Below are 18,427 nucleotides of genomic sequence, written 5' to 3'. Positions count from 1 at the left end.
TAGTGAAAATACATTATCACATTGCTTGATTTCTTACAGACGGAACTTCTTGCCTTCTTGCAACGAATTGGTGCAAATATGCATACAAAATTGTCGTGTGAAATCTTAATTGTTTGATTATTTAGTTGTTTGTTAACAGATCGTTGATGGACCAGTTAACTGGATTTCCTGAAAATCTCGTTGCTATGCAACTTGGTGCACTACTTCTGTCTAGAATGGTCCTCCTAGATGCTACAGCACAGGAGATACTTTTACCACGTGTCCTCTGTCCTAAACAGGGTATGTTTTTGGACCTCTTATTGTGGCATATCTGAAGTTCAAGCATCAGTGCCAAGTCGGATCCTTTTTGATTATCTTGCTGTATGGAATATTCACTGTTACAATGTAATGATTCTGAATTCTCAAAAAATTTTGAAATGATAAGGAGTACCATTGATATAAACTTCGAGCTCGCAATGCAGACAGGCCATTAGAGGATCCAAAAGAGATTTTCGAAACTGACTTCCAAATTTCATTAAGGGAGGCCCAATTGATTCTTTTGGCGGATTTTGTAACACTACTGAATATAATCTCAAGGAAATTTGCTCTAATATTGTTTTTGTCCACTATAAATTTCATTTATACTTTTTGGGTCTTGAAACTGGATCTAATTATGAGATGTTTTAAGTTGTGAACGTCAGTACTACGATAGTTTTTTAGTCACATGTGTAGTAATACACAACAAAATATATATAGTTTATTAATGAAGTATTTGCTCTTCCAGAAAATGGAGAAAACGCAGGACTCTTCTCATTAGCTACTTACAAGGAGTATGTGATACCACGCTTGCTGCAGATGTTCTGTGTTCGAGATGCGCAAATTCGTCTCTTGCTGCTAGCACACTTTTCATCATTCTGCCATTCCTTCAGTGAAGAACAGTTGCGTACACTTGTACTGCCTGAGGTGAGTTTTAACTTTAGTAAGCTTTTTTTTTTTTTAAGCCAGTTCTGTTAAGTTATTAGAGCAGGCATGTCAATTGATGCCCACAGGAGCAAGCGCGCGCTTTAGAGCCCAGGAGAGCCTGAGCACTTTACAGCGGAAAGGAAAGAGACAGACGAAAGAGGTAGTATATGCTGCTTGGTCGAGCTATATTCAGGGATGGCCAGCACTGATTCAATAGATAAAGGGAAGAGAACTTATTAAAACTGTATCCATGTTAATTTTTAGATTTGCCTGAGAAGTGCATTATAAGAATGTAAGTTTTAATTTTAATGCTCATTTTTCACAAGTTTGATTTTTTTATTCAAAATATTTTCTCAACTTTTCGTATAGAAAAGTGAAATTTTCAGATATAGGCCTATTTATTTAGTAGCCTTACAGAATGTTTTCGTAAATCTGATATACTGTATATACGTGTTACTGAAGATAGTGTATTGAAAATATTCACATGGAAATTGTTTGTAAGGAAATGAATTAACATAGCAACTACTGTTACATCATAAGCAAAAGATACGTGCCCATGTGTTGTGAAAATGTCAGCTCTATAGCTTCAGCAGATTTCGAGAAAATAATTTAATATTCTGATGATAGGAAGTTGCTCACCAATATCACCTTAAAAGCATAATGTGATAAGAGTTTTGTTATGTAATATTAGTTACACTTAAAACAGATACAGTACCTAGGTACCTTTGCTTTGTACTGTAATATTGTTTTGATTAGTTTATTGATTACTTTTGTAAGGCTAAAGATACCATCAATATAAATTCCAACTTCTCATGTCATACTCAATCTCTTTCTTTGGAATATCACTTTCTTTATAAATGATGTGTTTCATCCACTTAATACAGTATAATATTATACTACTATGGAATTTAAGTGAATATTCCTTCTTAACTATCTGTTATGTTATTAAGATTTAAAACACAAGTGCAATATTAAGAAATCAGTGTTAGTACTTCTGTTTTACAGACAATATAGATAATAATAAACAGAAAGAAGCAATATAAAAATAACGATATAAAATTTCACGTTCCGTTTGAAGTTTGTGCACCACTGTCTTCTTAATCCAACAGGCTGCTTATTCATATACACATCCCTTCCTCTTTCCATACTTAGCGCTTGCTGCCCGCACACGACATCAAGGTCAGAAAAGTGCGCTTGGTTTGACATCACTGTATTAGAGCAACTATACAAGAAATTTGATCATGTTGCAGTCTTAGGTTTCTATTTATTACAAAATTATTCTTTATTCTTCAAGGAGCTTGAAATAACTTTGCTTTATATATCCTTTTCACTTAAATATTGTTTGCATTAGTAAATGTCGTTATGTAGCCAACTGGTGTGATGAAGGTAGGGGAATGAGAGAAGAAAGAAAGGAAGAACGAAAGAAAGGAAAAAAAAGTGGGAGGAAAGATTGGAAGGAAGATAGCTGGAAAGAAAAAAGAAAGTACAGAAAGAAGAAAGAAACAAAGTAGATGAAAGTTAAAAGAAAAGACAAAAGAATGCCCAAATGAGAAAGAGTGGAAGAAAGTAAGAAACAAAGCAAGAAAGAATGAACAGAAGAAAGGGAGGGAAAAAGTAAGTGGAAAGAAATAAAGTAAGAAAGGATTTTTTAAAGAAATGAAGGAACTAAGTAAGAGGAAAAGAAGAAAGGAAAAAAATGGGGAAAAAAATTAAGGTAGAAAGAAAAAAGAATAAATTAGAAAAGGAAGGAAGAATTAAAACAGGCAGAAAGAATTGAAAAAATGAAGGAATGAATGAAAGAAAGAAAGAAAAAATATGTGAACGAAAAGAAATAAGAATGACAAAAGGGAAAAGAGAATATTACCTCATGTTAATTCATTGTATCCATTGTCATTCATCAGCATATGTGAGTAATCCACATTCACCGAAATTTAGAATGTTTATCTTTCTTATTCAAATTCTACTGGGTACTATGCCTTGATCTTAAGTTTGGATGAACAGATGGATTACAGGTGGAGGGTGGGGAAAAGTCTCCACACAGACTTATTGTGCTACTTGCAGATTTAAATTTTGATATGAGTGAGAAATGACTGGAAAATTTTGCCTGTAGCCCTCTCATTCAAGAAAGAAGGGTCTTTTAAACTCCGTAAATTCTACGAGACGGACCTTCCAGCTTCATTTTCCTTTCAAAGAAGCCATTCTAGGAACTAGCTTTGGATTCTCAAATCTCGGATCTAATGATAAGTAGGCCTACACTGAGGGCTACTGATGTTACGTGTTATGTAACACTAAACATTTCTGTCAAACTGCCATTATGTTTTTTGATGTTGTTAATCAAACTTTTAAGGTATTATATGGTCTTTTATTGGTGCAGTAATTTATGTAATGAAGTTACACAACGCAGAATTGCACGCATTGTATTCTTCACCTGACATAATTAGGAACATTAAATCCAGACGTTTGAGATGGGCAGGGCATGTAGCACGTATGGGCGAATCCAGAAATGCATATAGAGTGTTAGTTGGGAGGCCAGAGGGAAAAAGACCTTTAGGGAGGCCGAGACGTAGATGGGAAGATAATATTAAAATGGATTTGAGGGACGTGGGATATGATGGTAGAGAATGGATTAATTTTGCTCAGGATAGGTACCAAGGGCGGGCTTATGTGAGGGCGGCAATGAACCTTCGGGTTCCTTAAAAGCCAGTAAGTAAGTCAGTAAAATTTATGTAATGATTGTTATCTTCTTCTATACAGTTTCATATTTCTACTTCTTCAGTTACTAACATAGTAGGCACCTTATTAAATAAACTCTAAGAGTCAATTTTAGTAATGAATTCTGATTATGGTTACAAATTGTATAGCTAAAATATTTACAGCAGCTTGTATAAGAATATACATGTATTGATGAACATTGTGATTCTTCGCTTTCATGATACAAAGTAATTCTTTATGTCGTCACACTATTGAAATTGACTTCAGTTGGTGCAAACCATAGAACTCAGCTCCTGACAGCATGACAACTCTGCTTTCCTGCCTTTTGTACTCTTCAGTAATGTGTATGCAGGGACACTTTACCCTTCACAGTACAGTAGAACTATTGTCATTCTTTGACTTGTTATTTATACTAACTAATAACTTATCAACTATTTAAATACATACAGGACATTGAAAACAACCAGAAGAATCATTCAAACAGCAATAAGACGACTGACTTTAGAATACAGCAATATTCCAACTATATGGTATCCATTCTTAAAATGATCCGTGTCAAAACAAACCCATGTGACCAGCTCGCGATTCATTGGTTATGACACCGAACCGCAATGTAGAAGCAATAAGCGTGCAAAAAAGTAGATCCCTTTATTAAATTACATTATTTCCTGGAATGAAGCAAAAAATTTTGTAAAAGATGAACTTTTGCGAATAAGTCGAGAGGCAAATGTGTCTTGCACAACAGGCTAACATAACAGTGCAGCAACTGCCCCCTTATAATTGTTTATTAAATCCTATAGAAATGATATGAAGTCAGATGAAGGGTTACTTTAGACAGTGCAACACAACGTTCAAGGTTAGAGATGCCAAGGTCTTGACTAGGAAGCAATTAAACATGTGACTGCAGATGCCTGGAAAAAATGCATCGAACACGTTATGAAACAAGAAACTTTGTACTGGGAGCTGCACAATTTGAGTGATTCTCTTGTTGATAAATTAGTTGCCAGTCTTGGTGACGAAAGCAGCGGTAGTGACAGTGATGAAAGAACTGAAACTAATACAGATATGGATGGGACAGAACCACTTCTGGAATCGGAATAAAAGTTAGTGTTGCAAGTCTAAACTTTTTAAAATTATGGCCTAATTAGTACTGCGTGTATAATATAGGCCTACTGTATAATTGATGCTTAAAATACTAATAATTATTCTGCTAAAAGTAAAACTCTTACTACTATTAATAGTAACTAATTCTATATACAATATATCACATTGTATTTTACTTCGTTTATTATGCCGATATACTGCGTACCATACTTATATCACATGCCACACGTGCTTCCTGTCAATGTGACAGTAATTGTGGCGCGAATGGCAGAAGGATACAATTGGGGTTTGTTTACGTTAGGATCTCTTTAAGAGTGGATGGACTTTAGTGGTATATAATAATCTCTGGCTTTGCTATGTATGATTTGCGTGTATTGCTGCTCTAGTCTGTAATCTTGGTGCTGCCACATTTTGACTATTGCGACATTCTACTAACAGATTTAAATTTTAACTTAGCCCAAAGATTGCAGCGCGTTCATAATGCTTGCATAAGTTTCATTTGCAACATCCACAAATACGACTACATTACACCTTCCCTTGTAATGCTCCAATGGATAAGATTACAGGACCGAAGATATATCCATTCACTAATTTTCTTATATCGCATCATCAGTACTTCTTCGTCTATCACTCGGTGCGTTTTAATTCCTTGTCCTCTTATCACACCCGGTACTCGCTCTAAAAATGGCCCTTTATTATCTATGCCTTGCCATAAAGCAGGTCATTATTATTCCTCTTTCACACTATCAGCAATTCATTTCTGGAACTTCCTACCCAGCTCCCTCAGGAACTGTCGAACGATATTGTAATTTAAAAGTAAATTGTTTAAACACGTGACCAGTATTCATGTTTAATTCTCCTTTGTGTGTATATATGTAATTTTCCTCAGTGTTGTATAGTTACTGTATAATTTACATTTGGATTTGTTATTCTTGTAATTTGTAATATTGGTTCACTTACCGCTTGCATATTCATTGAGTGTAACTTCTAGCCTTATATTATTTTGTAATCATTATTTAGTATGTTTGCATTATTTTACTCAACTTGTGCTTGTGTGACTATATAAATTTTCTATTAGTGTTCTTTAAATATCAGTCTGTAAAATTGTATCAGCTTCTTTTGTTCCTAGCTAAGTAGAAGAGAAGGCCTGATGGCCTTAACTTCGCCAGAATAAATAAATATTATTATAGTTGTTGTTATTATTATTATTATTATTATTATTATTATTATTATTATTATTATTATTATTACTACTTACTGGCTTTTAAGGAACCCGGAGGTTCATTGCCACCCTCACATAAGCCTGCCATTGGTCACTATCCTGAGCAAGATTAATCCAGTCTCTATCATCATATCCCACCTCCCTTAAATCAGCTTTGGTACGCCCACTTCCTAAAGTAAATTCACCTACTTCTGCAAAAAACTATAGGCCAATCTCCATTCTTCCCGTTTTATCTAAAGCTCTGGAACGCATCATTCATAAGCAGTTGTCAGACTACCTAATAGAATTTAATCTTTTAGACCCTTTACAATCAGGTTTCAGAAATGGCCATAGCACTTCTACTGCTTTGTTGAATGTTACTGAGGACATACGCGCAGCCATGGATAAACGACAGGCTACTGTACTAGTTTTATTGGACTATAGCAAAGCCTTTGATTCTGTTGACTTCGATCTACTATTAACTAAACTACAAACGCTACACCTTTCTGATAGTGCTATCACCTGGATGTACTCCTACCTTACTGGCCGCCAGCAGCGTGTCATATCTAATAATCGTTTCTCATCCTGGCGTACTGTAGATACAGGAGTTCCTCAGGGATCAGTATTAGGCCCCTTGCTCTTCTCTATTTATATAAATGGAATTTCCAACTCATTTAAGCACTGCAGATATCAAATATATGCAGACGACGTTCAATTGTATATTTCAGCCCGTCCCGACGCACTAAACGATAGCATTAATAGTCTGAATGAAGATCTTGATTCCATCTCTTCCTGGTCTCAACAATTTGGGCTTAACCTAAACGCATGTAAATCACAGGCTATTCTGTTCGCGAACCGTAGATTAATTCCTGAAGTTAACGACCTGAATATTCCACCTGTGAAACTGAATAAAACAATCATCCCGTTTAGCTCTACCGTCAAAAATCTCGGAGTACATTTCGAATCTAATCTCAATTGGGATACGCATATTAAATATACATGTAAGAAGGCATTCTCTATTCTCCATTCACTAAAAAGATTGTATCATTATCCAACTAAATTAAAACAGGCGCTGGTACAGACGCTCATTCTACCTCACTTCGATTATTGCGACGTTTTGTTCAGTGATCTCAGGATTGATTCCGCTCAGAAACTACAGCGTGTTCATAACGCGTGCGTCCGCTTCATTTGTAATGTTCGATACTATGATCATATCTCACCTTCTTTCAAGAAGTTATCGTGGCTTAGGTTACATGAGAGGAGAAATCTGCACTCACTTTCTCTCTTATATCGAATTATGCACTCTTCATCCCCCTGTTATTTATTCGCTCGATTTCATACTCTCTCTCGCTATCATAATATTAATACTCGATCACAACGCGATAACATGCTAGAAATTCCACTTCACGCATCATCTCTGTATTCCTCATCCTTCACTGTTGCTACCTCTCGTCACTGGAACTCTCTGCCGCCTGAAGTCAAGGGCTGCCGACCATTGAATTCTTTCAAATCCAAGTTAGAAAATTATCTTATGACGAGTTGCCAAACTAACTTACTATTATGACAAGTGTTGTATTGCATGTTTCCACGTATTCACATTTTTTTATGTTCTAATGATATTCAACTTATTTTATATTTTTGTTTTCATATTTTCCGATAATGTTATATCTCTAATGTGATAAGTTGAGCTATATATAATCTTAATTTTCCTTATTGTGTGTACTTAGAAATATTGTATTCACTGTATACTTTGTACTGCACTATTTTATTACTACTATTAGTATTATTATTATTATTATTATTATTATTATTATTATTATTATTATTATTATTATCATCATCATTATTACTATTCTTATTCTTCTTCTTCTTCTTCTTCTTCTTCTTATTATTATTATTATTATTATTATTATTATGAATAATTGTCTTTTTTTTGTATGCCTCATTTATTTTGACCTGCTGTTCACATATTATTATGCTTTTTTCTTTCTTTCTGTATGTTATATATTATGTCTGATTTCTTCTTATTTGTTGTTTATTTTTTATTATTATTATTATTATTATCTTATTCAGTTTTGTGTGTAAAATTGTAGTGTAATTTGTAAATTTGTAGTGTTTTTGTAACGCAGTCTTTACTCCTGGTTGAGTGTTAGAGAAGGCCGTATGGCCTTAACTCTGCCAGGTTAAATAAATCATTATTATTATTATTATTTTAATATTATCTTCCTATCTACGTCTCGGCCTCCCCAAAGGTCTTTTTCCCTCAGGACTCCCAACTAACACTCTATATGCATTTCTGGATTCGCCCATACGTGCTACATGCCCTGCTCATCTCAAACATCTGGATTTAGTGTTCCTAATTATGTCAGGTGAAGAATACAATGCGGTGCAGTTCTGTGTTATGTAACTTTCTCCATTCTCCTGTAACTTCATCCCTCTTAGTCCCAAATATTTTTCTAAGCACCTTATTCTCAAACATCCTTAACCTCTGTTCCTCTCTCAGAGTGAGAGTCCAAGTTTCGCAACCATAAAGAACAACCAGTAATATAACTGTTTTATAAATTCTAACTTTCAGATTTTTTGTCATCAGACTGGATGATAAAAGCTTCTCAACCGAATAATAACAGGCATTTCCCATATTTATTCTGTGTTTAATTTCCTCCCAAGTATCATTTGTTACTGTTGCTCCCAGGTATTTGAATTTTTTCACCTCTTCAAAGGATAATTTTCCAATTTTTATATTTCCATTTCGTACAATATTCTCGCCACGAGACATGATCATATACTTTGTCTTTTCGGGATTTACTTCCAAACCTATTTTTTTACTTGCTTCAAGTAAAATTTCCTTATTTTCCCTAATCGTTTGTCGACTTTCTCCTAACATATTCACGTCATCTGCATAGACAAGAAGCTGATGTAACCCGTTCAATTCCAAACCCTGCCTGTTATCCTGAACTTTCCTAATGGCATACTCTAGAGCAAAGTTAAAAAGTAAAGGTGATAGTGCATCTCCCTGCTTTAGCCCACAGTGAATTGGAAATGCATCTGACAGAAACTGACCTATACGAACTGTGCTGTACGTTTCACTGAGACACATTTTAATTAATCGAACTAGTTTCTTGGGAATACCAAATTCAATAAGTATATGATATAAAACTTCTCTCTTAACCGAGTCATATGCCTTTTTGGAATCAATGAATAACGGATGTACTGTACCCTTATACTCCCATTTTTCCTCCATTATCTGTCGAATAAGAAATATCTGATCAATAGTCGATTTATTACGTCTAAAACCACACTGATGATCCCCAATAATTTCATCTACATATGGAGTTAATCTTCTCAAAAGAATATTGGACAAAATTTTGTACGAGTCAACAAAATTGATATTCCTCGAAAGTTATTACAGTTAGTCTTGTCCCCCTTCTTAAAGATAGGTACGATTATGGACTCCTTCCATTGTTCTGGTACAATTTCCTTTTCCCAAATAGCAAGTAATTATTATTATTATTATTATTATTATTATTATTATTATTATTATTATTATTATTATTAATCTGAAAAATGCCATTCCTGAGATGGAAACATGTGTAGGAACAGGGAAGCATCATTACACCTAGGAATAAGATGTTACAGCAGATTTGAATTCAGACGTGGGCGAAAAGTGCTTTGATTTATAATTTTGTTCAAAATTTTAACTTTATGAAAATACAGTAGAACTTGGTTATAGCGACCTCGTTTTGTGCGACACCTCGCCTATAACATCAAATATTCTGTGGTCCAAACAAATTCCCCATAAGACATATGCTTTCCTACCTTGCTTAATACGACAAACGCATATGCGTCTACCTCACATATAACGTCATTTTCAACCTCACTTTTGGAATAAGATTTTCTAAGAACCAAAGTATTTTAAGAAATATTTTTTTGAAATCAGACCCAGACAAATTCTTTACAGTCTCCTTCTGACATAGACCTTTGGAATGCAGACGGATTCCCCACCCCATTGTAACATGCCCGAATTCATGTGGTATTAGATCAGTTTCGACAGGAAGTTTTCATTAAGTGCACACATTTTAACGCAGTATGGCCACTATAAGAAGTGAGTGACGCTTTAGAAGTCATTAGAATTATGAACGTGTTCTATGAAGCTAGGGAAGGGATCAGTGAAATTGCAACTGAAATTACGAACATAGAACGTAATTTAGCCCTAGAAAGTTTGTATTGGGCAAGTAGAAGACAACAGAGTAAAATTACTGCTTACTTCCCTTCTAAGTAAAGTAGTTTGGTGAGTACTGAACAAACTGTTTTAATACAGAATACTATATTTATAATTCTAGGCCTACGTGTATTTTATTTTTGTTCATTGTAGGCTTAAAAGTCAATACGTAAATCTAAAATAAGTCTAATTAAGTTTGTTATTTTTCATTTTCCACCTCACTAGATTGATAAAGTGAATCTTGGTTACTGCGACACTTGTTTATAACAACATAATGTTTAAGGTCTCTTGGATGTCATTATAACCAAGTTCTACTGTACCTATTTGGGTAACTATTGAAATTTCAGAACAATTTGTGTGTCTAATGATTCAATTATTATCATTTTGCTAACTGTGACTCTCTTCGAAAGTGAATTAATTATTTATAATGAAAGTTGTACAGTCTTGATGTAAATAAGAGGCATGCAATATAAGTTCATTTTCCTCTAGTAATCATAGTTTTATTTTCTGTGTGCAGCTCCTGGTGGGAATTAAAGATACGAATGAACAATTAGTAAGTGTGACTCTCCGTGCCCTGGCTGATTTAGTTCCTGTGCTTGGTGCTGCTGCTGTTATTGGTGGTAAACGTGCAAAATTGTTCACTGATGGACGTCCGAAGGTTTGTTCATTATTTAACCTCTCTTCTGTCTGGTTTTAGATCACATATTTGGTTGATTGCTGTTCTGGTAATGTAATGGATTTGATAGGCACCAGAGGTCTGCATCGGACGTTTTTGCTCGAGCGCCAAGTAGTTCATAGCATAATCCGATAGGTAGCGCACATGCATGATGGGTAAAATTGTCACGAGCGATAAATCCTCGAACGGTATAAGCTGAGCGTTAGACATTCGTTCTTGTTACAGTGATGAACTGTGTAGTAACATCATAGATGGATCTTGTTTATAAATTCTAGGTCCAGCTGTTTGAGTGTGAATGAATATCCTTTTTGTTTATTGTTACTGGAGATTGAGATGGAATTTGACATTATATAATGTTTATAGTGAAATTGTTACTGAGGAAGACATGGATTCTATTATGTATTTAATGGTTATACTGGTTGTAGCATGTTAATAAACTGGAAAGAACCAGGATACCTGTACAGATCATCTGATACAACCCCAGAGGAAAGAGATCCTTTTAAAGAACGCACAGAAGATGGTGGGAAATTATAGTTAATAGAATATAAAGAACCAGGATACTAATACAGATCCTTGGACCTCTTATAGTTGAAGATCACACAAAATATGGTGGAAACAATAGTAAGCCATTAGACGTAATATTAGGAATAAAGTGTTGCCACTTTTGGTACAATTTTAAATGGTCTGTATGCTGGTAAATACAGTTGATTTTTTGGTACAATTTTATGTAATTTGGTACAATCTGTACTTTTTTATTTTATAATGTGAAAACTGAAAAAAATTAATGTTTTATGAGCCACCAATGTAAATTACAGGTAGCATGCTTATTGTCATTGATTAGCAATAATATTTAGTTAGCTTGAAATTAAACCTAATAATTGGGTGCACCCAGAAATATGGTTTGGTGGGGGCTATTTATAATCAGTATCATAGAGAAACATTAAAGCTGTATAACTGTAGGCCATTCGTATGTAAAGAGTGGATGGTTGGAGATACTATACAAGCTCCAAATAAAAGTTACTGAACTTCGAACACTATCAATATCGAAAGTTCGAGCTTCAAAAAAAAAATATTGTAAAAAGCCCATTCACATACAGACCTGTTTAAAAATAAATGTTTCATAGATCACAAACTTTCCATAATAATAGATACAGACATGTCGAGACATCAAAAAGCTTTTTTCTTTCTCCCTTTCCCCCCCTCTTTTCTTTTTTGTTTTCTTCAGCTTCCTCAGCCCCCCTATGGGAGCACCACTGTAAATGGGAATATCAATTAATTGCTTTTAAAATTAAATTTTTTCTTTCCTTTAATACTCTCCTTTACTGTTATCCCGAAAATAAGTTTCTGTTGTTGAGGCAGTGATATAATTAATTCAAGTCACCATGGGGCAACATTGCATAGGACTATATGTAAAAAAATATAACTCATATTGCTGCAATAATATAGTAAAGGGACAACAACAAATGTTAGTTTCCTCTAATGTATTAATCTACTTTCCCAAAATTGGTAATTTGTTGGGCAGTCCAAGAGGTTGGTAAATTTGGTACATTAAGTAAATGAAAAAATACAGTTTGGTACAATTTTCTGGGGTCCGTCGAGTTAGCTCTGTGTCTCCAGACTAGCCAGTCCGGGTTCAATTCCCAGCGGGGTCAGGGATCTTAATATAAAATTTCTACCTCGGGACTAGGAGAGATGGTGGTGCACAACTTCTAATCACTAGGTAGTGCCTGGGTTAAATCCCAAATCTCTCCGCAGTGCATATGAAGAGAAGGCATATGTCATTATTGATAGTGATTCGTCTGTCGGATTGGGACGTTAAGCCTGGCGGTCCCCTTGGTGCTATTCGACAGGAGTAGGCTATGTGCCGGCATTGGATTTCCCCTTTTCCCTTCCTCATCTTCATCACTCATTCCAGACACTGCACTTACACGAACACTTACACATACACTCACCTTAATACACGACATAACTCTCCACAGATACACATCATGTACAGCGTGACCCACCGAAGTGGTGTACAACTAGAAAATGGGTCACAGTTCTGCCATATATCTGCAGCATGTGGAACTCCAATCACGCAAGTGAAGTGGGTGGGCATTGGATACACACAGGTCTGGTACATTTGATTTTTGGTCATTGGTAGCACTATAGTAGGAAAGATGAGGATGATATAATGATGATGATGATAAACATGATGATGACGACGACTCAACAGTGGTGATAGACACGAGAGTTTAGGCCAGAATACTGATACATGATTGTACAATATAGAATAAGTTAAAATTATGCTAAGTTGTGTCAATATGTTGATTTGTGACAGGCTCGCCATCACATATCCAATAGCTTGAAGGCACCCAAGTCACCGAATCGAGTTCTGTCTACTCCAGCACTGGCTCTTGCTGCTGATACTGACAGCACTTCTTTTGCTGCCGATCTTCCTGAACGCCCCTCTCCTGATGGTGGAGAGGACCGCATTCCTACCTCAGATGACGAGACTGAAGCGTGGTCAGATTGGGATGTTCCTGATAATACAGTGAGTTACTAGTGCTGTAATTATAGGTGAAGTAAGTTTAATCTCAGCAAAGATTATTCCTGGTGCCATTTTGAATAAGAACATGACACAGTGGGTCAAATTACGAATTTTGCTTACTTACGGCTTTTAAGAAACCCAGAAGTTCATTCCTGCCCTCACATAAGCCAGCCATTGGTCCCTGTCCTGAGAAAGATTAATCCAGTCCCTACCATCATATCCCATCTTCCTCAAGTCCATTTTAATATTATCCTCCCATCTATGTCTCGGCCTCCCCAAAGGTCTTTTTCTCTCTGACCTCCTTCACTAGAAATGCATCTCAGTGCAATATTGACAACATAGCATATCCCCCAATCTGAGGTATCTCCGCACTTGTTGTTTGCACCATCTCACAGAGTCACGTAATGGGTGGATATCTGTGGTTGTATTTATGTTATGAGTGTTTATTGTGGTATTGCTATATAGAGCATGTAACTGAAAGTTTGGAAATTTATATTTTAAGCAATTTCAGTAATTATTTACAATACAGAGTCTGCCAAAAAATGTATACACTCTTTGTCAGACTGTATCAGGATATTGATATTGTCAATTGATTTGAATTACGAGTATGTTGTAGTATGGTCTTTCGCTCAACAGAAATTGGTACTTTCATCACGATAATAAGAAAACAAAATGCCTGGAGCACGCTTGATGTTGAAAATGCATTATGAAGTGATTTATGAGGTTTGATAATGCTGTTGAAATGCAGCGTCAGTGGAGGCGGAAGCACGAAACAGAATCCCCAACTCGCCTAACAATTAAACACTTTATTGATAAGTTTGAGATGCATGGAACGATTTGTGATATTCACAAAGAATTTTTGCTATATGATTGCATTACTAGACATTGTGCAATATACCAGTAAAACCAAGTTCTTCATAATTGCTATGCAAAGGTCTCATGATATGTCTGCTGAGTTAGCTCTGTGTTAGCGTGTCTACCTCCAGACTAGATGGCCCGGGTTCAATCCCTGGCAGGGTCAGAAATTTTCATGTAAAATTTCTACTTCGGGACTAGGAGAGATGGCGGTGCACTACTTCTAATCACTAGATTGTGCACCAATATGCGTAGGTTAAATCCCAAATCTCTCCGCAGTGCATATAAAGAGAAGGCATATATCGCTGTTCATAGTGATTCGTCTGTCGGATGGGAATGTTAAGTCTGGTGGCTCCTTGGTGCTATTTGACAGGAGTAGGCTATGTGCCGACACCAGGTTTCCCCTTCTCCCTTCCTCATCTTCGTCATCATCATCACCATCACCCATTCCATATACTGCACTACACGAACACTTACACATACACTCACCCTAGTACACGACATAATTCTCAACAGATACACATCATGTACAGCGTGGCCCGCCAAAGTGGTGTGCAACTAGAAAATGGGCCACATTTATCCGCAATATGCAGAACCCGAATCACGTAAAGTGAAAAGGTAGCATTACATACATACATATACATAGGTCTCATGATATTACTTTCAAAGTCACTAATTATGAATGCTTACACTACTCAGGAAAGAATATGTATGTAATGTTTAGAATTATTGCTATAATAGTTATGTACAATAATGTGTGTACTGTGAGCGACATAATAAATTACTGTTGTAAGTTATTTCGTTATAGTTGTTCAAAACATTATTTCATTCCAGAATTAGGACTTGTGTAAAGTTGAAGTGGACGACTTCGTTCAACATGTCATTCGGGATACAATCGAAAAATTCTATCATGTTCAGAAAGTAGTATCTACGATTAAGAAGATAATTCCGAATGGATGATGCGATTGAAGAAATAATAATTTTGGACCAGACAATGATAGCAGCAATGATAGGGATATGGATTGTGTATAATTGTAAATTAATGTAAATTCAAATAATAAGCCTGTAAAATATTGTTATAAGAATATGTACTTATTAGTCCTGTAGGCCTATATAATGTATAGAAATAGCTGTAGTAACTCCGCCATTGCCGGTCCCCAGCCCGGATGAGAGAGGAGTAGTGTACACACAATTATATTTAAATACTTACTCATTACAAGTTAATTAAAACCTGCTACAAATCCATGTTCTCCTCTCAAAACCGGAGTGTCGTGAGATGATGTTGTCTGTATTGAACCAAGTTCTTTTACAATAGAGAGCCAAGAAGTGAAAAACCAACATTTTCTGAAAAGAGTCACGTTACCTGAGGAAGGGGCATCCTTGCTGTGCCGTTACGTTGATGAGTACATGCCGTACTGAGCAGTTCGAAAGACAGACTTAGGGGATGTAAGGTTCAAGATAACTTGCAATAACAGTATGAGTGCTTGCTTCTTATCAATTATTATTTCTTCTATTTGCGTTCTATTGCAGGAGTGTGTTCCTTGACTCATTCTACAATCCATTATACCTGTATCTAAATTTGAATGGTTGCAAAGATAAAAACTATAATTCTAGTAGTTCCAAGCATTATACCTCCAGTTGCTGCGTGTCACAATGAAAATCTCTTACTTTTTATGAATTATCATTGTATCTTGGAATTTAAAAACAAACTTTTCATGTAATTAAAAAAAAAAATGCTTCTATTGTACTTCCATCATTGCCTTAAATGGCCAGTCACTCTTGCTAAGAGCCCAGAAGTGTATTGTTGCCGAAATACGAGGCCTGTCTAAAATGTATCCGACCTTAAATTTTCCCGCGCAAAGTAGTGATTCTAAGGCGGCGCCACTGTGCACGGTGGAAGGAGGAACCATAATGCGCATGCTTGAATTTTTTCACCGCATTTGCTTGTGCCAGTCACTGGCTGGTGGTCGCCAAGTAAGGTGCTGTTCTAAGTGTTTGTCGGATTTAGTTTTCTCGCAAGATGACTGAACGAATTGAGCAAAGATACTGCATCAAATTTTGTCAAAAGCTTGGTGATTCTCAAAGTCAAACAATTCGTAGGATTCAGCAGGTGTTTGGGGAAGATGCGATGGGTGTAACACAAATTAAGGAGTGGTTCAACCGATTCAAAGATGGCCGCACATCAGCGGAGAGTGAGCAGCGTTGTGGCAGGCCCCAAACTGCTCGGAGTGCAGCTGTTGTTGAGAGGGTGCGAAATTTGGTGATGGCAGATCGTCGTTTGACCGTGCAGGAGATTGCCAAAGAGGTTGGAGTGAGTAAAGATTCTGCACATGCAATTTTGCGTGATGATTTGAACATGAACCAAGTGGCTGCGAAATTCGTGCCCAAGTTGTTGTCCCTGGAACAAAAAGACCTCTGTCGTGACGTTGCACAGGACCTTCTGGACACCGCCAACATTGATCCTGGGTTTCTGAACACCGTGATAACTGGAGGTGAGTCATGGGAGTACGGGTACGACCCAGAAACAAAAAGACAGCGTCGCAATGGAAGCATCCCGAGTCTCCAAGGCCGAAGAAAGCGCGGCAGGTGCGAAGCAAAATCAAGGTGATGCTGTTTTCTTTGATGTCCGTGGAATTGTGCATCATGAATACGCACCGGAAGGACAAACGGTGACAAAGGAGTACTATCACGATGTTCTCCGGCGACTCCGTGATGCAGTTCGGCGCAAAAGACCAGACATGTGGATGGCGAACAACTGGCACTTGCATCACGACAACGCCCCCGCACATTCATCCCAATTGATCCACACTTTCTTGGCCAAACATGGAATTACAACCGTTCGCCAACCTCCCTACTCTCCAGACCTGGCTCCTTGCGACTTCTGGTTGTTTCCAAAATTGAAGACACCACTGAAAGGATCCCGTTTTGAGAGTAGAGAAGAGATAATGCGGAACGCTACGACGGAGCTGAACACCATTCCAAAAGAAGACTTCCAGAGGTGTTTCCGGCAGTGGAAGAATCAGTGGGCTAAGTGTGTGCAAGCACAAGGTGCCTACTTTGAAGGGGATTAGGGTCCCAACCCTGTCAGGTATTTGAAATATTTTTTCTGGCTAAAGGTCGGATACTTTTTAGACAGGCCTCGTATGGCATTCCTAACCACTAATCAGTTTGGGAATAAGTTGTTTAACTTTGTTCAACAGTTCACAAATTTGTATTATATTAATAGTATTTTGGATAGGGTATAGCAATTATTGAAATACTTAAAAAGATGCAGTTAACTTTGATTTTGTTCATGATTAAGTAAATTATCATCCTCCTCCTCCTCCTCATCGTCGTCATCATGAACATCAGACATTGGACCCTACACTCCATTCCATCTTCAAAGGTTTAAAGTTGTTCCCACCAATGTTTCTTTGGTCTTACCACTGTTTTGGTTTCTACAGCTTAGTATTGAAGCAGCTGTAAAGGTAAGCAGCTTTGATCCATTTTCTGTAAATGTGTATAGTTTTGATCTCTAATTGTCGTCTGTCCATCTTCTAAGCCCATTGCAATTTTAGTTACACTTTCCCCTTTATCGGGCCTCTTTAACACATCCAGTTTCATTTCCATAGACACATTGTTTTGTTTCCTTTTCTTTTTACTCGACATTTTCACTGTTAAAACAATTAAGCACTCAATAATTGAAAACTTCCCTGCACAAAGATTCATTTAGAAATGGCAAGTCCAATCCACGGAAAGTTTAACTGGAAGAAGTTCGTGCAGGTACTGCATATCATTTGGTCTTTACAATTCATTTTTCGGTGAAAAATCCATCCCAGCAAAAATAGGAAGGACTGCAGTGAGTGATGAGTAATTGACGTGAGCTGTCCCACCTTCAAAAGCTGCTGCCTGGGGGTAGGTACGAGATTCCTCATACATGTCACATGTCCCCAGAAATGTTATTATGTATTACAGTACACAACGTTCCAAAAATTACTGTCTGTAGTCATACCACTCGGCCAGTGTAAGTAGAGAAATAAAATAAGAAGATATATCATGATTTATCCACTATGAAAAAAAAAATAGAGAAGCTTCTGCAGATGTCGAGTTTCTGGTACTCTACTGTATTAGTTTCTAATTCCATTCGAATATTTTTACTTCTCATATGTCATTTAAAATGTAGGTGCAAGAGTCTCAGTAGCTTCATTT

At 36.5% G+C, this 18,427-nt stretch overlaps 1 protein-coding gene across 1 annotated transcript in view; it reads left to right on the top strand.

Moving 5' to 3' along the window:
* LOC138705224 (protein-associating with the carboxyl-terminal domain of ezrin) overlaps positions 1-18,427 on the top strand; it is a 65,948-nt gene that overhangs the window by 23,077 nt on the left and 24,444 nt on the right. Inside the window, exons 6-9 of the mRNA XM_069834033.1 lie at positions 140-279; positions 764-942; positions 10,696-10,836; positions 13,175-13,387. Of these exons, the coding sequence (XP_069690134.1) occupies positions 140-279; positions 764-942; positions 10,696-10,836; positions 13,175-13,387 (673 nt within the window). The remainder of the gene's footprint in view (positions 1-139; positions 280-763; positions 943-10,695; positions 10,837-13,174; positions 13,388-18,427) is intronic.

The sequence above is a fragment of the Periplaneta americana genome, chromosome 8 (assembly GCF_040183065.1).
Source record: "Periplaneta americana isolate PAMFEO1 chromosome 8, P.americana_PAMFEO1_priV1, whole genome shotgun sequence".
NCBI classification, from domain to species: Eukaryota; Metazoa; Arthropoda; class Insecta; order Blattodea; family Blattidae; genus Periplaneta; species Periplaneta americana.
This window is presented reverse-complemented; position numbering and strand designations above follow the sequence as displayed.